Here is a 21,871-nt window from a genome sequence, read left to right as displayed (position 1 = left end):
ACCTTGCTGGTACTTGTTGAGGCTATACATTGTAGTTTCTACTTGATCTTTATGAAGCCTATTCAGAATGTATGTCTTTCCAGAAACTGAAACTGGGTCGAACGGATTTGTGTGTGTGTCGGTGGGGGGGAGGGTCAGGTCATAGAAAAATCGTGACAACATTGTAGAGGTCTTCTTTATAACATCAGATATAAAGTGTTTGCTGGCTATATAGGAGTTCGGTAGCTTTGTCGGTTAATACATCTGTCTGTCTATACATAATATCTTTCTGGAGGCATATCTGAAAAACCGTTTTATGGAATTTTTCAAATAACTGTTAAGAAGTGGCCACAATTATTATGTGAGTAAGATAAGGTATGGCCCAGGTCCTTGCATTCAGGTCAAGGTCACACATGGAGGTCATATATCAAATAGCTTAATTTCATGTCTGCTATGTGTCTTCTATAGCATCCATGTATTAGGGACTACTCTCAGTTTTATGCAGATGATTCTATTTGGCCTCTTTAATCGTCTGTCAGAGAAAGAGAGCAAAGCCCTCAAATGGCTTCTTCTCATGGCCCACATGATGGATCTTTTTAAATTACCAACCTTCGTCAGTAGCATTCTTTGTTAGACCTATTTCATATTTGTTCATATGCTTGCGCTTAGCCCATTTAGATGGTTGCGCTTAGCCCTTTTAGATGGTTGTGCTTAGCTCTTTTAGATGGTTGTGCTTAGCCCTTTTAGATGGTTGCGCTTAGCCCTGGGCACCAGGGAGGAAATAGATAAAAATCCTTTATGCAACTTCCTCTTGTAGACAGGTTGATGGAAACAAACTTGGTCTGTAGCATTTTTGTATGTCTACCTGTCCGACTGATATGCTTGGTATCTTTTAGGGTTCCTGAGAGCTAAAAATATAGAAAAAAAAACATTTAAATGACATTTTTAACAAGTTAATGGATTTTATCCAAAATATGGTCTGTAGCATCCTTGACTGGCCCTGGACCTCTCTCACAGTTGGCTAATAAAAATAGAAAAAAAACTGATTTCTTCTCATGAAGAAGGTGATTGATCTTCATTAAAAAAAATGTTGCATTTAATGTTACATTGTGTTACAACATACATTTACGGTAAGAAGGGCTAGATCAGTCGAGTTTCTTTCGGAGCATTATGGTCTTCCTTCCTTTATGAAGGATAGGCCAGATTTCAAAATTGATTGTTTGGAGTCGTAAAGTATGTCACTGGATAAAATCATAGAAAAATCTTGCAATATTTTGTACCTAAACTGTATGAAACTTTGTCAGAATGTTTTTTCTGGGAAATCTGGGGCAAATTCAGAACTGGGTCAATATGACATATATTCAAGGCCACAGTGTCAAGGTCATTTGATCAACTCAGAGCTATCATGACTCTCTTGTTTTTTTATTTTCTTGAATTTCAACTTCAGGCTGGTCTACCATATTTGAAGGAAGCAATTTCTCTTAGAGATTTGGAATCAGATATCCAGCATGTAGATAAAAGTATATTCTCACAGTCTCCTGTATGGAAACCAGGTCAGCCTTTCTGTGTATATTTCTTAGATTTTTTAAAACTCAGTGTATGAACAATAGTGCTATAATTTGTCCATGTAATCTTGACTTTTCATGCATTATGGATATGATTTTCCAATGTTTTGCCGTTTTTGGAAAAACTCATCTAACTCATCATCAATCCACACCTTCAACCAGCCTTAAAACGCTCAACCAGTGAAAGAATTATTTAAGATTTTATGCTCCACTATTTGGACAATAGGGGTGCTATTCTACTCGCCCCGGTGTCTGTGTCGACGTGAGCTTTCTTGGTTAAAATGTTTCGAAAACCTTTGTTTTTCTTTGTTTATATGGCTTATATCTTACTGTAACTTCACATTAACATTGTTCAGCATGCAAACAAGGTATGTGCCGAGGCTGGGCCCAATATACCCAAGGTCAAAGTCACCAAGGTGTTATAATTTGGTTATTTTTAAGGTTAAAGACCTTTGTTTTTCTGTCATATCTTTGTTACTGTTGCTTATATCTTACTGTAAGTTTACATAAACATTGTCCAGCATACAAAGCATGTGCAGGGGCTGGGCCAATTAAACCCAAGGTCAAGGCCACCAAGTTGTTATATGAAGTGCTCAAGGTGAGCTTTTGTGACTGCCCTGTGTTCGTCTTCCGTCGTTGTCAACAATTTGACTGTTAACACTCTAGAGGTCACAATTTCGGCCCAACCTTAATGAAACTTGGTTAGAATGCTACCCTTAATAAAATCTTAGACAAGCTTGATATTGGGCCATCTGGGATAAAAAAACTAGGTCACCAGGTTTAATATAATGAAAAGCTTGCACTCCACAGGCCACATTGATAAATGTATCTTCATGAAACTTGGTCAGAATGTTAATCTTGATGATCTTTAGGTCATGTTCGAATCTGGTTCTTGTGGGGTCAAAAACTAGGTCACGAGATCAAATCAAAGGAAAAACTAGTTAAAACATTTAGCCACATTTATGACCTTATCTTAATGAAACTTTATCAAAATGTTAATCTTGATGGTCTTTAGGTCAAGTTCAAATGTGGGTCAAGTGTGGTCAAAATCTAGGTCACCAGGTCAGATCAAGGGAAAAGTTAGTTAATACTCTAGAGGCCAAATTTCTGACCTTATCTTAATGAAACTTTATCAAAATGTTAATCTTGAACTTTAGATCAAGTTTTAATCTGGATCATGACGGGTCAAAAGCTAGGTCACCAGTTCAAATCAAAGGAAAAGCTTGTTAACACTGTAGATGCCACATTTATGAAATACCTCTATGAATGTTGGTCAGAATGTTAATCTTGATAGTCTTAAGTTCAAGTTCAGATCTGGGTCAGCTGGGGCCAAAAACTAGGTCACCAGGTCAAATGAAAGGTAAAGCTTGTTAACACTTTAGAGACCAAATTTTAAGTTTGAAACTCATGAGAATTGATCAGAATGTTTGTCTTGATGACCTCTAGGTCAGATTTGAATCTGGGTCATGTTTGGTCTAAAACTAGGTCACCAAGTCAAATCAAAGGACAAGCTTGTTTACATTCTAGAGGTCACATTTATGACTGTTTCTTCATGAAACTTGGTCAGAATGTTAATCTTGATGATCTTTAGATCTGTTTGAAATCTGGGTCTTGTGGAATCAAAAACTAGGTCACCAGGTCAAATAAAAGGAAAAGTTAGTTAACACTCTAGATACCACATTTATGACCATATCCTAATGAAACTTGGTCAGAATGTTAATCTTAATGATCTTAACGTCAAGTTCCAATTTGGGTTAGGTGGAGTCAAAAACTAGGTTGCCAGGTCAAATCAATGGGAAAGCTTGTTAACAATCTAGAGGCTACATTTATGATTGTATCTTCTTGAAACTTAAATAGAATGTTTATTTTTACGATCTTTAGGTCAAGGTCGAATATGGATAATCTGGGGTCAAAAACTAGGTCACTATGTCAAATCAAAGGAAAAGTCAATTATCAGAGGATTAGAATTAGGTCAGGTGATTGATACAGTGCCTTCAGGGCCCTCTTGTTATTATGTTAAAAAAATTTGGAAGCTTCGTTTAAATACTTATCTTTGGTACTTCAAAAGAAAATGACTTGAAATTAAAGATACTTCTTTATAATCATCATCTGCTTGTGTGGTTACAATCCCCATAACTCTAATTGTATTTTTGATAGAATTATGCCCCTTTCATACTTAAAGTTTTTTGGCAGTCTTCGCTTTCTGGATATAACTTTAGTACAATATAAGATAGTGACTTGAAACTAAAAATGTATCTTTATCACCATCATCTACATGTAAGGTAACAATCCCCATAACTCTGGTTGGTATTTTTGACCAAATTATGCCCCTTTCATACTTAAATGTTTTTACAAACTTCAGTGTCTGGACATAACTTTGGTACTATTTATATATATATTGAGGCATAAATTCATTTTACTGTCAAATCACCGAATAGTGGAGTGTGCTTTCTTACGGACAGCTCTTGTTGTTACATATAATGTTTTTTCAACAGTATTTCAGTTATGTACAGCACAACTGAGAAATGTTGAATTTTCCGAAAACCTTTCAAAAGTCATGACAGATAGCTGACACTTTTCCCATTGCGACCAGAAAAGTGCGAATGAATAAGCTTTTATACTTTAGTCAGTCCAAATGGAGAGAAATTTAAGATACTCTCGTCAAAATGCCATACCAAGTACTCGAAGTTCTGTGCTGCACCTATTGAGCTAACTGATCTGGCTCACATTACTCACTTTATGTTAAAGGTGTTGCTTACCTTAATGTGAAGGATGTTGCTTACATTGAGGATGTTGTTCACGTTATGTAAAGGGTGTTCCACATGTTATGCTTTAGGTGTTGCTCATGATATGCTCAGGGTGCCGCTCACATTATGCTAAGGGTAATGCTCACGTTATGCCAGGGGAGATGCTCGTGCTATGTTAAGGGTGTTACTCAGTAATTCTCACGTAATGTTTTGGGTGTTGCTCACGTTATGCTAAGGGTGATGTTAACATTATGCTTAGAGCAATGCTCACGTTATGCTCAGGTTGGTGCTAACATGATGCTTTAAACGATTCTTACTTTATGCTGATGATGATTCTCACGTTATTCCAAGGGAGATGCTCATGTTATGCCAAGGGTGTTGCTTTGGGTGGTGCTCACTTTGTGCTAAAGGTGATGCTCACATAATGTTAAGAGAGATGCTCACGTTATGCTAAGAGTGATGCTCACGTTATGCTAAGGGGTTGTCTCGATTATTTAAGCATGTTTGTTTTGATAAACACATGGATGATCTTGATATTACTTTTATTTATTGTAGTGATAACATTAGTTTGCTAAATCATTTTATTGCTCATATTTCTACTAAAATATTGGTGATCAAGTGTTTTGGTGCATTATAGGTACATTACATGGCTATCATGAGTGGACGTTTGGTATCATACTGGACAGGCTGATACAGAAACAAGATCCTAAACACAGAACTGTTTCAGAAATATTCCAGGAAGAAATTGCAAAGCCATTAGGTGAACTTACATGCTAAATATAGAAACTGATTTGAATCTGAAGCTTTACCACTGAATATCAATTCGTTTTAATGTTTATAAATAAGAAGTTAAGTTTTACAATACTGGAAGCATTTTCTAAACACAAATAATAGTATGCAGCAAAGATGGCCTAGCTTTTCTAGTTCAGATCTTAGAAACATTGAGTAAAGTAATCTAAACTTTGTATAGTTACAGTACATGCATAAACACAAAAATAACCTTTGAGTCATTTTATTTTCTCCTGGACCATTAAAAATGTGAACATACACTTTTTATGGCATATGGTTTTGGGAATTATATTAAAAGTGCATATTAAACCTTTGTTTAATGATCATTCTTAAAGCTGTTCATTATTTTAGATAATTAATTATTGGGGCTAGCATGGCTGAGCAGTTTGAGTTGCTTACATTAAGTAACTTGCCCCTAACTGCTAAAGGTTCAGAGTAGATTACTTTAATGTAAGGTATAGCCATCCAGTGGGTTTTATAGCAGGTAGTGGTTCTACCCAGGTACTACATGTAGTCCATCCCTGAAGTTATGCCCATTGGAAACCTGGGCTCTTCACAACTTAAAATTGTGTATATGCGACATTAAAAGCTCCCAACAAAACAAACAAAAGAACTGATTATGGTTTTCATCCACTGAATATTGTTTGAACATTTTTAAATTATATTTAAAAGAATCCGTTAGAATATATGCTAATTAGATTGATACAGTTTGTTACCTGCATTTCAGATGTTGAATTTGACATGCATTTAAAGAGTGGTGATGTACATAAAACTGCGAGAATTTATCAGCCGCCAGTCTTACAGAGTATTTTACAAGCTGGTACAAATCTGCCTTACCTTAAAATGTATATAAAAAGTTTCTTCAGTTCAGATTCTTTAGTCAGCAAAGTTTGGAACAGTGTGAAGGAAAGCGTTTTGGTAGGTGTTCTTATTCTTAAATGATGAAACATCATGATGAACCTAGATATTACAGTAAATTTACTTTTTCTTGAAATTTATTATCAGTCATTGGTGTATATTTAAAAGAGAATACATCATTGACAGGCAGTACTAAGCTGCACAATACACAACACGGTATCAACAATAATAGGGTCTGCATTAGCAAGAAAGGAAAGCCGTTTTGGTACATATTAGCCACAAAGTATAAGAGCATACCCAATTTCTGATGTATTAAGTATATTATATAAGAAAATAACACATTTCTTTGATGTATTAAATATAAAAGAATATTTTACATGAGATATATTAAGTGGAATAGTGCACCATATAATTGATATATTTAGTAAGAGCATACTATATAATATCTGATGTATTGAATAAAGAGCATACTATATATCAAAGGCATACAATGCACTCGATGTATTTAATAGAAGAGCAGGCAGTTTGTCTGATATATTAAGTGTAATAGCATAGTACATTACGATATATTTGATGCATTTAATTTAAGAGCATACAATATGATAGGTGTTAAGTATTAGAGGATAGAAATACTATATGTTTGATGCATTACATATTCTTTGTACTCTATTTATAATTGCAGCCTGTTTTAGTGTTCAATGACCCAGAAATAAGAGAAATAAGCTTGTCCTCCTACTCTGGTACTGGCACATCTAGAGGTCTTGCAAAGCTGTTTAGGTTGGTAAGCAATATTACATACTGACCAAAGCATTGCATGTTTTTCTATGCTTGTCATATTAACATGCATGTTAAACATGGGTAAAAACATTTAATACGGAGTCTTTGTTCTCAGTTAATCGGTTTGATCTCTTCAGTGCTGTGCGTGGGCAAGTACACAAGTATACATTCACTTGTGCTGGGTTTCGCTTTTAGGGACCTTGAAAATGTGCCTATTCATGTTTTCATGTCATGTATCCTTGTTTGTGGACTGCAAAGATTTAACAAGTTTCTTTATCGTACCTTTTTGGCGCAAAAAGAAGATAGACTTAGATTTTTGTTGAGCATTTGTCTTGATCTTACATACGTATTTTGATGCGTGCTTGCTTTATTTATGTAGAATATGAAACATTCTTCGTACTGCATTAATTGAAATAATTTTATTTATTTGTGCAGCGTTTTAGCGAACAGTGGCCTGTATGAAGGCAACCGCATTTTGAGAAGGGAAACAACAGACAAGATGAAGGAACTAGCTAATGGTGATACATGCTTCATTACTGGACTACCAAAGAAGTTCAGTCTCGGAATGCAAGTCTTCACAAACCCATATGTAGGTTTATAAGTAATTATGTACAGGCTTACAAACTTGCATTGTTACTGATGAAAGAGTTACTGTGCATACTTTACTGACTGATAACATTGTTACTGTTGCAGTGTCGTATACTATAGATACAAATACTAAAATCAGGCCAGCTTAGCTCAATAGGGAGAGCGCAGATCAACGGATCGCGGGATCGTGAGTTTGATCTTTGGGCGGAGCGGATGTCCATGACGATATGATAAAAGACGTTGTGTTTGAAATCATTCGTCCTCCACCTCTGATTTTTGGGAGGAGTTGGCAGTTACTTGCGGAGAACAGGTTTGTACTGGTACAGAATCCAGGGAACACTTGTTAGGTTAACTGCCCGCCGTTACATAACTGAAATACTGTTGATAAACGGCGTCAAACCCAAAACAAACAAACAAAACAAACCAAAATCAGAAATCGGATTGTATGTGTTCGTTGAAATTCCCTTTGTAAATCCTATTTATCTTTTATATTAAACACTTAAAACTTCATAAAATCTGTTCTGTTCAATAGAATCTTTTGGTTAAGTAGAAAAACTTACTTTTATGATGATTAGTTATATTTAAGCAAATTCTTATTTTGTAACAAGCAGTATGTTTTTCAAAGAAAAAAAATCCCTACTGGAATTATGCCTTCATATTTCTACTACGTATTAGTTAGGTTGCTAAATTGACCTGCACCTATAGATATTTCTGTAACGGTTTCTAGCATAATACTTCAGTTTTATTAAATATAGTCTTCATTGCTATTGAAGATAAAATATATATTTTTGGATCAGTATTTCTTTTGAAATTTTTATTCTTTTTTAGCTCATCTGATTTTTTGAAAAAAAATGATGAGTTATTGTCATCACTTGAGCGGTTGTCGGCGTCGGCGTCGGCGTCTGCGTCGGCGTTTCCTGGTTAAGTTTTATGTTTAGGTCAGCTTTTCTCCTAAACTATCAAAGCTATTGCTTTGAAACTTGGAAAACTTGTTCACCATCATAAGCTGACCCTGTATAGCAAGAAACATAACTCCATCTTGCTTTTTGCAAGATTTATGGCCCCTTTTGTACTTAGAAAATATCAGATTTCTTGGTTAAGTTTTATGTTTAGGTCAACTTTTCTCCTAAACTATCAAAGCAATTGCTTTGAAACTTGGAATACTTGTTTACCATCATAAGCAGACCCTGTACATCAAGAAACATAACTCCATCTTGCTTTTTGCAAGAATTATTGCCCCTTTTGGACTTAGAAAATCAGTTTTCTTGGTTAAGTTTTATGTTTAGGTCAGCTTTTATCCTAAACTATCAAAGCTATTGCTTTAAAACTTGCAACACTTGTTCACCATCATAAGCTGACCCTGTACAGCAAGAAACATAACTCCATCTTGCTTTTTGCAAGATTTATGGCCCCTTTTGGACTTAGAAAATATCAGATTTCTTGGTTAAGTTTTATGTTTAGGTCAACTTTTTCTCTTAAACTATCAAAGCTATTGCTTTGAAACTTGCAACACTTGTTCACCATCATAAGCTGACCCTGTACAGCAAGCAACATAACTCCATCCTGCTTTTTGCAATAATTATTGCCCCTTTTGGACTTAGAAAATCATTTTCTTGGTTGAGTATTATGTTTAAGTATACTTTTCTCATAAACTATCAAAGCTATTGCTTTAAAACTTGCAACAGTTTTTCACCATCATAAGTGGACACTGTACATCAAGAAACATAACTCTATCCTGCTTTTTGCAAGAATGATGGCCCTTTTTAGACTTAGAAAATCATGGGTAGGACAATATTTCTATTATACAAAAAAAATCAGATGAGCGTCAGCACTCGCAAGGCGGTGCTCTTGTTTCAACAAGTTATAATTGCAACACTTCCCAATGAATATTCATAAAACTTCCAGTCAAAAAGTCCAAAGTGTGTTTCCGGTATTAGTTAGATCATCAGATAAATACGCATATGTATAGGTGGCCTGATGGTCTAGTGGTAACATACTTGACTCGATCCAGGTGTCCGGGGTTCGAATTCTGGTCCAAGCACTGGAAAAGTTTTAGGATGCTTTTGAGTGTCTCCCACTTAACTAAGAGGCTAGTACTGGTTCTTCCCAGGAAAGACGACTTTGCGTGTATTTGTTGTATACACCGGGCACGTTAAAGAATCAGACAGTCTATTCGCAGAGAGCTAGGCTAAATAAGCCGGACAGGCCTGTAACTCAAAAGGATATGTCACTCACTCTCTCTCTCTCTCTCTCTCGGGGCTTTGTCTCACTCTGTTCCTCTGGTCAGGTCTCGCTGTGTCTGTACTAGTAGAGGATGAGTTTTGCGCCCCGAGTGGCTGCCTTTGCGCTATGTAAAGCGCCTTTGAACGTATTTATCATGAAAAGGGCGCTTTATAAATCTTGTATCATATATGAAGGAAATCAAAGTGTAACAAAACTTTCTGTTGGCATTTAATGTCCCCTTCAAATAAGTACCCACTAAATTCATGTGATATATCAAATATCGCTTTTGATAACCATTAATTGCAATCTCTCATTGTGTAATAATATGAACTCATATATAAATGATTCCATAGTATTCATGTGTTCCATGTGCACCGCCGTATGAACACATCTGCGGATGTCTCTAAATTGTTTTTTTTTTGTAATTTAGCATGTGTAAATGTTGAGTTCTGCTCAACCCGGGGCTAGAGGGCGTGGACGGTAGCATGCATTTCCACTACCGTCCATGAACAGGCTCAATCAAACTGAGCCTGCAACATTTTCGTTTTTGTTGTGTTGAGCGACCTGTGGAGTTTCCACTTTTTCTATTTTAATAGAATGTTTGCATGTATTTTATCTTATTTTACGTGTTCTACATGTATGATATATTTTTAGCTCACATGTCACAAAGTGACAGTGTGAGCTTTTGTGATCGCGTAGCGTCCGTCGTCCGTCCGTCCGTCCGTGCGTCCGTCCGTGCGTAAACTTTTGCTTGTGACCACTCTAGAGGTCACATTTTTCATGGGATCTTTGTGAAAGTTGGTCAGAATATTCATCTTGATGATATCTAGATCAAGTTCGAAACTGGGTCAACTGCGGTCAGAACTAGGTCAGTAGGTCTAAAAATAGAAAAACCTTGTGACCTCTCTAGAGGCCATATTTTTCAATGGATCTTAATGAAAATTAGTCAGAATGTTTACCTTGATGAAATCTAGATCAAGTTCGAAACTGGGTCACGTGCCATCAAAAACTAGGTCAGTAGGTCAAATAATAGAAAAACCTTGTGACCTCTCTAGAGGCCATATTTTTCATGGGATCTGTATGAAAGTTGGTCTGAGTATTCATCTTGATGATATCTAGGTCAAGTTCGAAACTGGGTCACGTGCTGTCCAAAACTAGGTCAGTAGGTCTAAAAATAGAAAAACCTTGTGACCTCCCTAGAGGCCATATTTTTCTATGGATCTTCATGAAAATTGGTCAGAATGTTCATCTTGATGATATCTAGGCCATATTCGAAAGAGGGTCATGTGCGGTCAAAAACTAGGTCAGTAGGTCTAAAAATAGAAACACTTTGTGACCTCTCTAGAGGCCATATTGTTCAATGGATCTTCATGAAAATTAGTCAGAATGTTCACCTTGATGATATCTAGGTCAAGTTCGAAACTGGGTCACGTGCGGTCCAAAACTAGGTCATTAGGTCTAAAAATAGAAAAACCTTGTGACCTCTCTAGAGGCCATATTTTTCCATGGATCTTCATGAAAGTTAGTCTGAATGTTCACTTTGATGATATCTAAGTTTGAAAGTGGGTCACATGCGGTCAAAAACTAGGTCATTAGGTCTAAAAAAAGAAAAACCATGTGACCTCTCTAGAGGCCTTACTTTTCAATGGATCTTCATGAAAATTAGTCAGAATGTTCACCTTGATGATATCTTGGTCAAGTTCGAAAATGGATGACGTGTGGTCAAAAACTAGGTCAACGAGGTCTAAAAAAAAGAAAAACCTTGTGACCTCTCTAGAGGCCATACTTTTCATGAGATCTTCATGAAAATTGGTCAGAATGTTCACCTTGATGATATCTAGGTCAAGTTCAAAACTGGGTCACGTGCCTTTAAAAACTAGGTCCTTAGGTCAATTAATAGAAAAACCTTGTGACCTCTCTAGAGGCCGTACTTTTCATGAGATCTTCATGAAAATTGGTGAGAATGTTCACCTTGATGGTATCTAGGTCAAGTTCGAAACAGGGTCAAGTGCCTTCAAAAACTAGGTCATTAGGTCAGATAATAGAAAAACCTTGTGACCTCTCTAGAGGCCATATTTTTCAATGGATCTTCATGAAACTTGGTCAGAATTTTTATCTCGATATCTAGGTCAAGTTCAGAACTGGGTCACATGAGCTCAAATACTAGGTCACTATGTCAAATAATAGAAAAAAACGACGTCATACTCAGTTCAAAACTGGGTCATGTGGGGACAGGTGAGCGATTCAGGACCATCATGGTCCTCTTGTTATTTTCAGGGAGAGACAACCTTTTGCCATGCTGGATACGGAGGACAAATGGTAGTTGCTGATCCTAGCAACAAACTCTCAATCGCATATCTTACAAGTTACCTTTCAATATACCGCAATGGAGACGATCCAAGATTTTTGGACTTGCAAAGAGCAGTGTACAGCAATTTGCAAAAATACATAGAGCGAAGAAAGAAGATGACCGAAGTGTGACATTTTTACATGTATTATAGAAGACACAAAATAATGACAGTGCGGGTAAAAAAATCTATTCAGCTTGGCTTCAGAGAGATAACTCTAACAATAAGTTTCTTTGAACAACGATGATAATGTTATGCAATTGTGAACTTATGCTAAAAGTCATCAGGTGAACTTTAATTACCCATCGCAGCAGACTGTAAAGCATCTGGTATTAATTGTGCATATACTTTTGTTACATAAAGTATGCTAGAGATTGATTACTCTTAATCTAAGAATATCAGTTAGAGTATCAGCGATTCCTGTTTATACATTGTTGCCATTTTCGTATTAGACAGTTTAAAAATGAAAGAATCGAATCAATGTCAAATCATCTGTCGACTGATAAAAGTATCCGCTCTTATTTTTATATATTTAGTATAAAATATAAAATAGCACTTGAAAGCAATTGCCAACTATAGCTTTTCAGACATTTTCAACTGCACAGCGCCTTCACGAATTATATGAATATATAATTATGATTTATATACATTGTTAGTATTTTGTTCATAAATACATCAAACAGTGTCATCCAACCATATTTATTGGAATGATGACAAGTACTGGTCGTCCAGAACATGACTACAGATAATTAGCGCATCCACTGAAGTTACGTGGAATAACTAATCTAGTCTACGTCACTAATGAAGAAACAGGCTTGAAAGAATTTTCCCAATAGAAAGTCAAGATTTTAATCAGAAAAATATGCAGTTGAGATGTTTTAACCATATGAGGATTGATTTACTTAAGCAGTTGAAGAAATACAACATCACGAAAGAAGCAAGTAATGAAATAACTAATGGCATACTGCACATTGAAATAAATAGAATAAGAGTAGCTGGTCCTGCGAATGAAAATAATGAAAGCTTCGAAAACAAAAAAAATGTCTTCAACCTGACCACTACATTTTACTCAGTGTATTGAGTCTCAAGTCTTTAAAAAACACATTTTTGAAATGCATGGGAAAGGAAGCAAGAGCAGATATTGGTTTAGGAAATCCTTCACACAAGTTTTATAACCGTAAGACTGAGTCAATATGTACTCCAAGAAGCAACTGGCTGTGCACGACGACATTTACAATTTGATTTTAAAGGTAACCCGCAAAAATAGAAAACAGTGACAGAATTTCAAAGAATACAGTACACAAACTAGGTTTTGCAATGTAAAATACAAGAAGAAAACAAAAGTTGTCACCGGGAAGTTATCTCTGCCATCTCAGGACTGTAGTGAAAAATTGTATTCTCTGCCTTCTGCAATTATTGAGAAGTTTTGGAATAGTACAGAAATGCTGTTGTCAAATGACTATTTGAGGAAACTACATAATGGTAACTTTCGTATTGCAGAAGATGCGGATGCTTACATCATCAAACAAAACAAGAATACATTTGTTTGCAATTGTCCGGACTAACAGAAATTAAAAACTTCGTCCACATGTTTTGGTTATCGCAGATGAAAAAAAAAACCTGTCTGATTTCTGTTATTTCCGGCTTCTAGTATAATCTATTAGCTGTAATATAAACAAACACATCGTGCAAGGTGCAGGCAAACGGAAGTCAAGAAGCCAAGAAAAGGTTGTCAGAATGTTAAAAAAATCTCCAATAGAAAAGTTCTTCAGTTCAAAAATACGATATCGTGCTGATACTCTTTTGCACAGCTGTATTTACACAGTTTCCGTATTTCTGTATTTTTATCTACAAGTTACCAATAAATACAAAAGAAGAAGTATATGTCTTTTCGGTCTTCATGGATGTTGGTCCATGGAGGGAAAACTAAAAAAATCAAGATATTTCACGTGCTATTTTGTTTACGCGTCAGGAATGACTATTTATGTTTGCAGTAAATACCAGAAGTATACCAAGATGAAAAGAATGGCATTGAAAAGAAAAAATAATATCTTGTTCCGTTCCGCAAAGAATCATTATCCTAGGCACGCTAGGGGATATTTATACTTTGCGGGACGGAACGGAACAACTGTGTTTGCAGTCTCGAAGATTTGTTCACAGGAGTTTTCTTTTTTTATGCCCCCGAAGGGAGGCATATTAGTTTTCAACTGTCCGTCCGTTCCTTCATCACAATGTTAACGTTTTGCATGAAGGCAACGTTAACTTTTTGCATCAATGAACTTTACTCGCGAACCACTGTACCCTGGACCTTCGAACTTCACGTGCTAATAGTACTTATTGAGTACTTATTGAGTACAAGACCCCGATTGACTTTCGGGTCACCAGATCAATGGTCAAGGCACTGCGGGGGCATCTATCACCATTAGTGACAGCTCTTGTTAAGTGTATGCATTTAGTTATATAAAAAAGTGTATCAACAATGTCTAAACTAAAAAGCGCAGTGTATGTTTACGCACTACAAGTATCAGAAATGTAACACGCACGAGAAAATGGACGACTAGAAATAAGAACTTCTAGGATTTGTGAAACACTGCATTCTACCGTCTAAGTATTTCAAATTACGTTCTAGCGTATTAAAAAGAATGATACAACAGCTTTAATTCGTATTAAATAATTTCAAGTACTTTTAATTTTCTCAATGAATTTCATATGAAATGTTCAGTTTTTATGCAATATAATACTTGAAATAAACCTCTGGGAACATGAGGACTGAAAAAATATGATACCGTGTTGATACACTATTGAAGTTGGATACTTACGGATGCCATATTAGTTTTGTTTTCTTATGATAGAAGGAAGCAAATTAGAGTATCAGTGCAAGGGAGAGAAACCCTTTAAACACATTATTGAAAATGCCTATAAGTTAATTACCTTGTTTGTATGATGTGATCTTGTGTCTCATTTTCAATTTTCCAAATTGTGGAGTCTTGCCGTTTCGAATTTCGTGCAAGGCACACAATTATTTATCTATCCTGAAATTAAGATTAAAATTCTTAAGACTTATAATCCTATATCTATATTCACAGAAGTATCGGATAGAGTAAGCAAATGGATTTGTAAAATGGATATAAATGCAAGATATTCTCGTAATTATTCTTAGCTCGTTCATTTATTTACTGTTTTTGTCAAAGTCGCAAAAAAGGTTTTGTTTATTCCAACCTTTTTATATTGGATAGTACGATCGAAATTTCTTGCTCACAAGTATATGCAATGCCATATATATTGATTTCACTTATGTACATTTACAGGTATTCATTAATTAAAAAGAAAAATGTTAAGGGACTTGTCCTGTTGATAAAAGGCTAGAAAGCTTGTCTGTATATTCAATAAGTGTGGCTGAATAATAAAATGATATAAAAAAAAGAATGAAACATTTTATGTATGAAACAAATATCAGAAATGTAACACGCACGAGAAAATGGACGATTAGAAATAAGAACTTCCTCTAGGATCTTTTAATAAAGATTTATGAAACACTGCATTCTACCGTCTAAGTTTTTCAAATTAAGTTCTAACGTATTAAAAAGAATGATACAGCTTTAATTCGTATTATATAATTCCAATACCTTTTAATTTTCTCAATGAATTTCGTATGAAATGTTTAGTTTTTATGCAATATAATACTTGAAACAAAGCTCTGGGAACATGAGGACTGAAAAAATATGATACCGTGCTGATACACTATTGAAGTTGGATACTTACAGATGCCATATTAGTTTTGTTTTCTTATGATAGAAGGAAGCAAATTAGAGTATCAGTGCAAGGGAGAGAAACCCTTTAAACACATTATTGAAAATGCCTATAAGTTAATTCCCTTGTTTATATGATGTGATCTTGTGTCTCATTTTCAATTTTCCAAATTGTGGAGTCTTGCCGTTTCGAATTTCGTGCAAGGCACACAATTATTTATCTATCCTGAAATTAAGATTAAAATTCTTAAGAATATCATATATCTATATTCAGAGAAGTATCGGATAGAGTATGCAAATGGATTTGTAAAATGGATATAATTGCAAGATATTCTCGTAATTATTCTTAGCTCGTTCATTTATTTACTGTTTTTGTCAAAGTCGCAAAAGGTTTTGTTTATTCCAACCTTTTTATATTGAATAGTACGATCGAAATTTCTTGCTCACAAGTATATGCAATGCTATATATATTGATCTCACTTATGTACATTTACAGGTATTCATTAATTAAAAAGAAATATGATACGGGACTTGTCCCGTTGATAAAAGGCTAGAAAGCTTGTTTGTATATTGTAAGTGTGGCTGAATAATAAAATGATATAAAAAAAAGAATGAAACAATTTATGTATGAAACAAATATCAGAAATGTAACGCACGAGAAAATGGACGATTAGAAATAAGAACTTCCTCTAGGATCTTTTAATCAAGATTTGTGAAACACCGCATGATACCGTCTAAGTTTTTTTCAAATTAAGTTCTAACATACTAAAAAGAATGATACAGCTTTAATTCGTATTATATAATTTCAATTACCTTTTAATTTTCTCAATGAATTTCGTATGAAATGTTTAGTTTTTATGCAATATAATACTTGAAATAAACCTATGGGAACATGAGGACTGAAAAAATATACCGTGCTGATACACTATTGAAGTTGGATACCTACAGATGCCATATTTCTGTATTTTTATCAGTCTGTAAGTTGCAAATATATACAAAAGGAAACAACTTCACCGATGTTGGTCCGTGGAGGGAAACTTAAAAAATAAGATATTCCACGTGCAATTTCGTTTACGAATCAGGAATGGTAAATGATGTATGCAGTAAATACCAGAAATATACCAGGATGAAAAGAAGCGCAATGAAAATAAAAAAAATAAAATAAAATGATATCTTGTTCCGTTCCGTTCCGGAAAGTATCATTATCCTAGGGGATATCGATACTTTGCGGAACGCAGCGGGACATTTTTCTTTAGTCAGGGATAATTGATACGTACATGTGTACTACTATATTGATATCTAAACCATTATATTTAACTAAAAATGACTGTAACCATATTCACAAAAAATAAAATAATAATCGCATCAAACTCAAAATACTTCGAGTGCGGGAGGTCGTGGGTTCGATCCCTGATCGCGTCATACCAAAGACGTAAAAATGAAGCTGTTAGCTGCCTCGCTTGGCGCTCAGTATTAAGAGGATAGTGCTAGTACTGGTCAGCCCGGTGTCAGTATAATGTGACTGGGTGGGGTATCATGTCATGTGCCTACGGCGTGATATTCCAGTGAAGCAGCACAATAAAGTTGGGCATTGTGCTCACTGCCATAAGTAGACACTGTCGTTTATATGACTGAAAAATTGTTTGCATATTGTACCATCTTTTAAATCATTGGTTTGCACCTTTAAACTATCCAGTATTAGACTGTAGCTTAATTTATAATTTTTTCATGATTCTTGCTTTTTCGCTGCAATTGTCAGGGCAGGGTTGGTCAATAGTTTTAATATTTCAATCTACCATATTGATTGTGTACATGGTTTCTAGAACTTTCATAACTTTACATTACTTTTACTATGTCCCTCGTTTTTGGCGGGAAAGTTAGGCTAATATTATAAATAGGCAGGTTTGCTCAGCAGTGGGTTTGTTCTGTGTTTGGTCGCCGAAACGAAAGGTAAAGTGTTTACCTCCTTTCACTGACCTGCCTGAGCCACTCCCTCTCTCTCCCCCAGATATTATATTAGGAAATTTTAGTTGCTTATTTTTTAGGTTTTTGTAATTGAGAAATTGTTATTATTGAGTTGTAAATTTTTAACAATAAGGAAGGGTAACCAATAAAAAAGGTGTGAACTGTGGATTGTTTTGTTTTCTTCAAAATATATTCCGAAACTAAAAAATTGATCGAACCTGGGACTTTCAGAGCCCATAATTTTGGCTCCTGTTACGTAAGATATGAAATAGACGTACAAGCTGTAAACGTGAATGCTTTTATAATAAGTAGAAATTATTATTACAAACCTTTCTTTTTGAAACGTATGTACGAATTATCTTTCCATGTATAATTTAAACGAATGTTTAAACCTAAACAGTTTATCATACATGTATTTTTAGCTCACCTGAGCACGAAATGCTCAAGGTTAGCTTTTGTGATCGCGCTGTGTCCGTCCGTCGTCGTCAACAATTTGACTGTTAACACTCTAGAGGTCACAATTTTGGCCCAATCTAAATGAAACTTGGTCAGAATGTTACCATTAAAAATCTTGGACCATTTCGATATTGGGTCATTTCAGGTCAAGAACTAAGTCACCAGGTCAAATAAAAGGAAAAGCTTGTTAACACTCTAGAGGTCACAATTTTGGTTCAGTCTTTATTAGACTTGGTCAGAATGTCACTCTTAAATAAAATCTTGGAAGAGTTCGATATTGGGTTATCTGAGGTCAAAAAGTAGGTCACCAGGTCAAATCTAAGGAAAAGCTTATTAACACTCTAGAGACCATATTTATGACTGTATCGTGAAACTTGGTCAGAATGTTAACCCTGATGATTTTAAGATCAAGTTTAAATCTGGCTTAGGTGGTGTCAAAATCTAGGTCACCAGGTCAAATCAAATGAAAAGCAAGTTATCATTCTAGAAGCCAATTTTTTTACCATATCTTAATGAAACTTGGCCAGAATGTTAATCTTGACGATCTTTAGGTCACGTTCAAATTTGGATCAGGTGGGAACAAAAACTAGGTCACCAGGTCAAATCAAATAAAAAGCTTGTTTACTCTCTAGAGGCCACTTTAAGATGATATCTCTATGAAACTAGGTCAGAATGTTAATTTTGATGATCTTTAGGTCAAGTTTAAATCTTGGTCAGTTGGGGTCAAAAACTAGGCCACCAGGTCAAATCAAAGGTAAAGCTTGTTAACACTCTGGAGACCTAATTTTAAGTTTGAAACTCATGAGAATTGTTCAGATTGTTTGTCTTGATGACCTCTAGGTTAGAATCGAATCTGGGTCATGTGGGGTCAAAATCTAGGTCACCAGGTTAAATCAAAGGAAAAGCTTGTTAACTCTTTAGAGGTCACATCTATGACTGTATCTTCATTAAACTTGGTCAGAATGTTAATCTTGATAATCCTTAGATCAGTTTCAAATTTGGTTTATGTGGGATCAAAAACTAGGTCACCAGGTCAAATCAAAGGAACAGCTAGTTAATAGTCTATAGACCACATTTATGACCATATCCTAATGAAACTTGGTCAGAATGTTAATCTTAATGATCTTAAGGTCAAATTCCAATCTGGATCAGTTGGGGTCGAAAACTAGGTGGCCAGGTCAAATTAAAGGCAAAGCTTGTTAGCAATCTAGAGGCCACACTTATGACTGTATCTTCATGAAACTTGGTCAGAATGTTATTTTATATGATCTTTAGGTCATGGTCGAATCTGGGTCTAAAACTAGGTCATTAGGTCAAATCAAAGGAAAAGCTAGTTATTCGGCGTTGGCGTCCCTTCGCGTGCACACCTTGCTGCATTTTCTCGTTTTTCTCTTTATCTCTGTAATTACTTGATGGATTTGCTTCAAACTTAAAACAGCTATTCCTCACATCATAATTACTCATACTTAAAATAGTTCTTCGTCATCGTCGTCCTCATTACATGATAAAAGGTCAATTATTATGGCACAAATATTTAAATAGTGAGTTATGTCTCCTTTATACTTAGAATATCAGTTCAATTTTTATGCCGCAGAAGATGGGCATATTAAAATCGTACTGTTCGTCTGTGTGCGCGCGCGTGTGCGTGCGTGCGTGCGAATTCTTGTCCAGGCTGTAACTCTGCCATCCATAAAGGGATTTTGAAATAACTTTGCATGAATGTTCACCATAATAAGACGACGTGTCGTGCACAAGACCCAGACCCCTAGCTCCAAGGTAAAGGTCACACTTAGAGGTCAAATGTTAACAGGGTCTGTTTCATGTCCGGTCCATAATTCTGCCATCCATGAAGGGATTGTGAAATAATTTGGTTTAAATGTTTACCGTAATGAGACAACTTGTCATGCGCAAGACCCAGGTCACAAGCTTCAAGGCCAAGCTCACACTTAGAAGTCAAGGGATGATAGGGTCTGTTTCGTGTCCGGTTCATAACTCGCTGGTCATCGATAAAGGGGTTTTAAAATTACTTGGCATAATTGCTGCCTATAACGAGGTGACGTGTCATGAGCAAGACCCAGACCCCTAGTTCCAAGGTCAAGGTCATACTTAGAAGTCAAAGATGAACACGATCTGTTTCTTGTCTGGTCCATAACTCTGTCATTTATCAAGGCATTTTAAGATAATTTGACACAAATGTTAACCATTTTGAGGTGTGTCACGCTTATGACCCGGGTCTCTCAGATCAAGGTCAAGGTCACAACATGATTCATGCCTAAACTATTATGTCATATTTTACGCAGACAGCTGTAGCTTTCATGGGCACGCTTCGGGGGCATTTGTCACTAATATTGGCAGCTCCTTTTTACTGTATCTCTGTTGTTACTTGGTGGATTTTATTCAGACTTAAAACAGTTGTTCCATATGGTCATTCACATCAAGCGACACAATGTTCATGATGCTGTTACAAAATTGCTATGAGTTATGTCCCTATTTTACTAGAATTTCAGCACTTCTATTCTATCTCACTTATTTCATTCAAACTTGAAATAGTTGCTCCACATTATTAGCCACATGAAATGACACAATGCAGTACTTTTGCAGAAATTTTCAATGTATACTTATTTGATGTTTTGATATACTTTTCAGTCTCCGTTATTATCAAATACATTTGACACAGACATAAGCTATATTGTCCAATATCTTCATCCACATTGGGGTAATTGAACTCTCTATTGATTGCTCCAGCTTCTTTCGATGTGCCCAGTTTCGCCATCCAGCAGTCAAATGATCAAGCGACAGCTCTTGGTATAAATAAGTTGCCATTCAAAGTCTATGACAAATTGCTCTAGCTTCTTAAGATTCTGTAGTGTTAAGACATCTCTATGAAAGGCCAGAAAATTAGAATGTGAAAAGTACTATTTTCTGTTAATGATTTGCACAATGGAGAACTCATTCGGGAATTGAGACATTGCAATTGTCTTCACACGAGATGACTTTTTTTTATAAAAGTTGAAAGCACCCATTAAATGCGAGGCATGTGATTTTAAGCCTCCGGTTTTTAATCACTAAATGGTCCTTTACTAATTTAATTCAAAGAACTACCTGATTTGTCAGTCATATATAAGGCTAGTAACCTCCATAATTACGTATATATTTTTACTAATTCAATTCAAAGAACTAACTGATTTATCAGTCATGTACTGGGCTAGTAAGCTCCATAATTACCTATATATTTTTTGCTAATTTAATACAAACGAACTACCTGATTTATCAATCATGTACATGGCTAGTAACTTCCATAACTACCTATAAGGTTTTACTAATTTATTTTTTTTAAAAAACTGCCTGGTTTATCAGTCATGTACCCCTGTAATTACCTATATAATTATAAGTAAACTTTGGTAAAACAGAGTACCTGAAATGTGAAGGTTTCGTGTCGCTTGTAAATACTTTAAATGCAGAGATCCTGTGTCGCAGGTAATTTCTTGGAATGTAGAGGTCGCGTGTCGCATGCAATCTTCGTAGTCACTAGTGATTTGACAGAAAGGACTTTGTCTTCAAAATGTGATTCGTGTAGAGGAACTGTTACTTACGGAGGGCAAAAACGGAGGAACACTAGTTGGGTTGATTAACTGAAATAATAATGATTAATATGGATTAAATAAGACTTGAAATCATTTCTTTAGGGCAACATCTCATCAGACATTCAGCCTGTAGTAAAGAACTTGACATCTGTTTAATGTTTATTGAAATGCTTCCGCGTTACTGGCTTTAGCGGCCATGAATTTATTGAAGATGATACAAAACAAATCTCATAAAGGGCTTAA

General features: G+C 35.5%; 1 protein-coding gene across 1 annotated transcript in view; it reads left to right on the top strand.

Annotated features, from left to right (window-relative positions):
* LOC123555110 (beta-lactamase domain-containing protein 2-like) overlaps positions 1-17,754 on the top strand; it is a 49,744-nt gene extending 31,990 nt beyond the window's left edge. Inside the window, exons 4-9 of the mRNA XM_053524245.1 lie at positions 1,427-1,532; positions 4,929-5,051; positions 5,808-5,998; positions 6,621-6,715; positions 7,151-7,304; positions 11,804-17,754. Of these exons, the coding sequence (XP_053380220.1) occupies positions 1,427-1,532; positions 4,929-5,051; positions 5,808-5,998; positions 6,621-6,715; positions 7,151-7,304; positions 11,804-12,007 (873 nt within the window). The 3' untranslated portion in view covers positions 12,008-17,754. The remainder of the gene's footprint in view (positions 1-1,426; positions 1,533-4,928; positions 5,052-5,807; positions 5,999-6,620; positions 6,716-7,150; positions 7,305-11,803) is intronic.
* The last annotated feature ends 4,117 nt before the right edge of the window (positions 17,755-21,871 follow it).

Source organism: Mercenaria mercenaria, chromosome 15, assembly GCF_021730395.1.
Source record: "Mercenaria mercenaria strain notata chromosome 15, MADL_Memer_1, whole genome shotgun sequence".
Taxonomy (NCBI): Eukaryota; Metazoa; Mollusca; class Bivalvia; order Venerida; family Veneridae; genus Mercenaria; species Mercenaria mercenaria.
The sequence above is the reverse complement of the archived record's forward strand: the minus strand, read 5'-3'. Positions and strand labels throughout refer to the sequence as shown.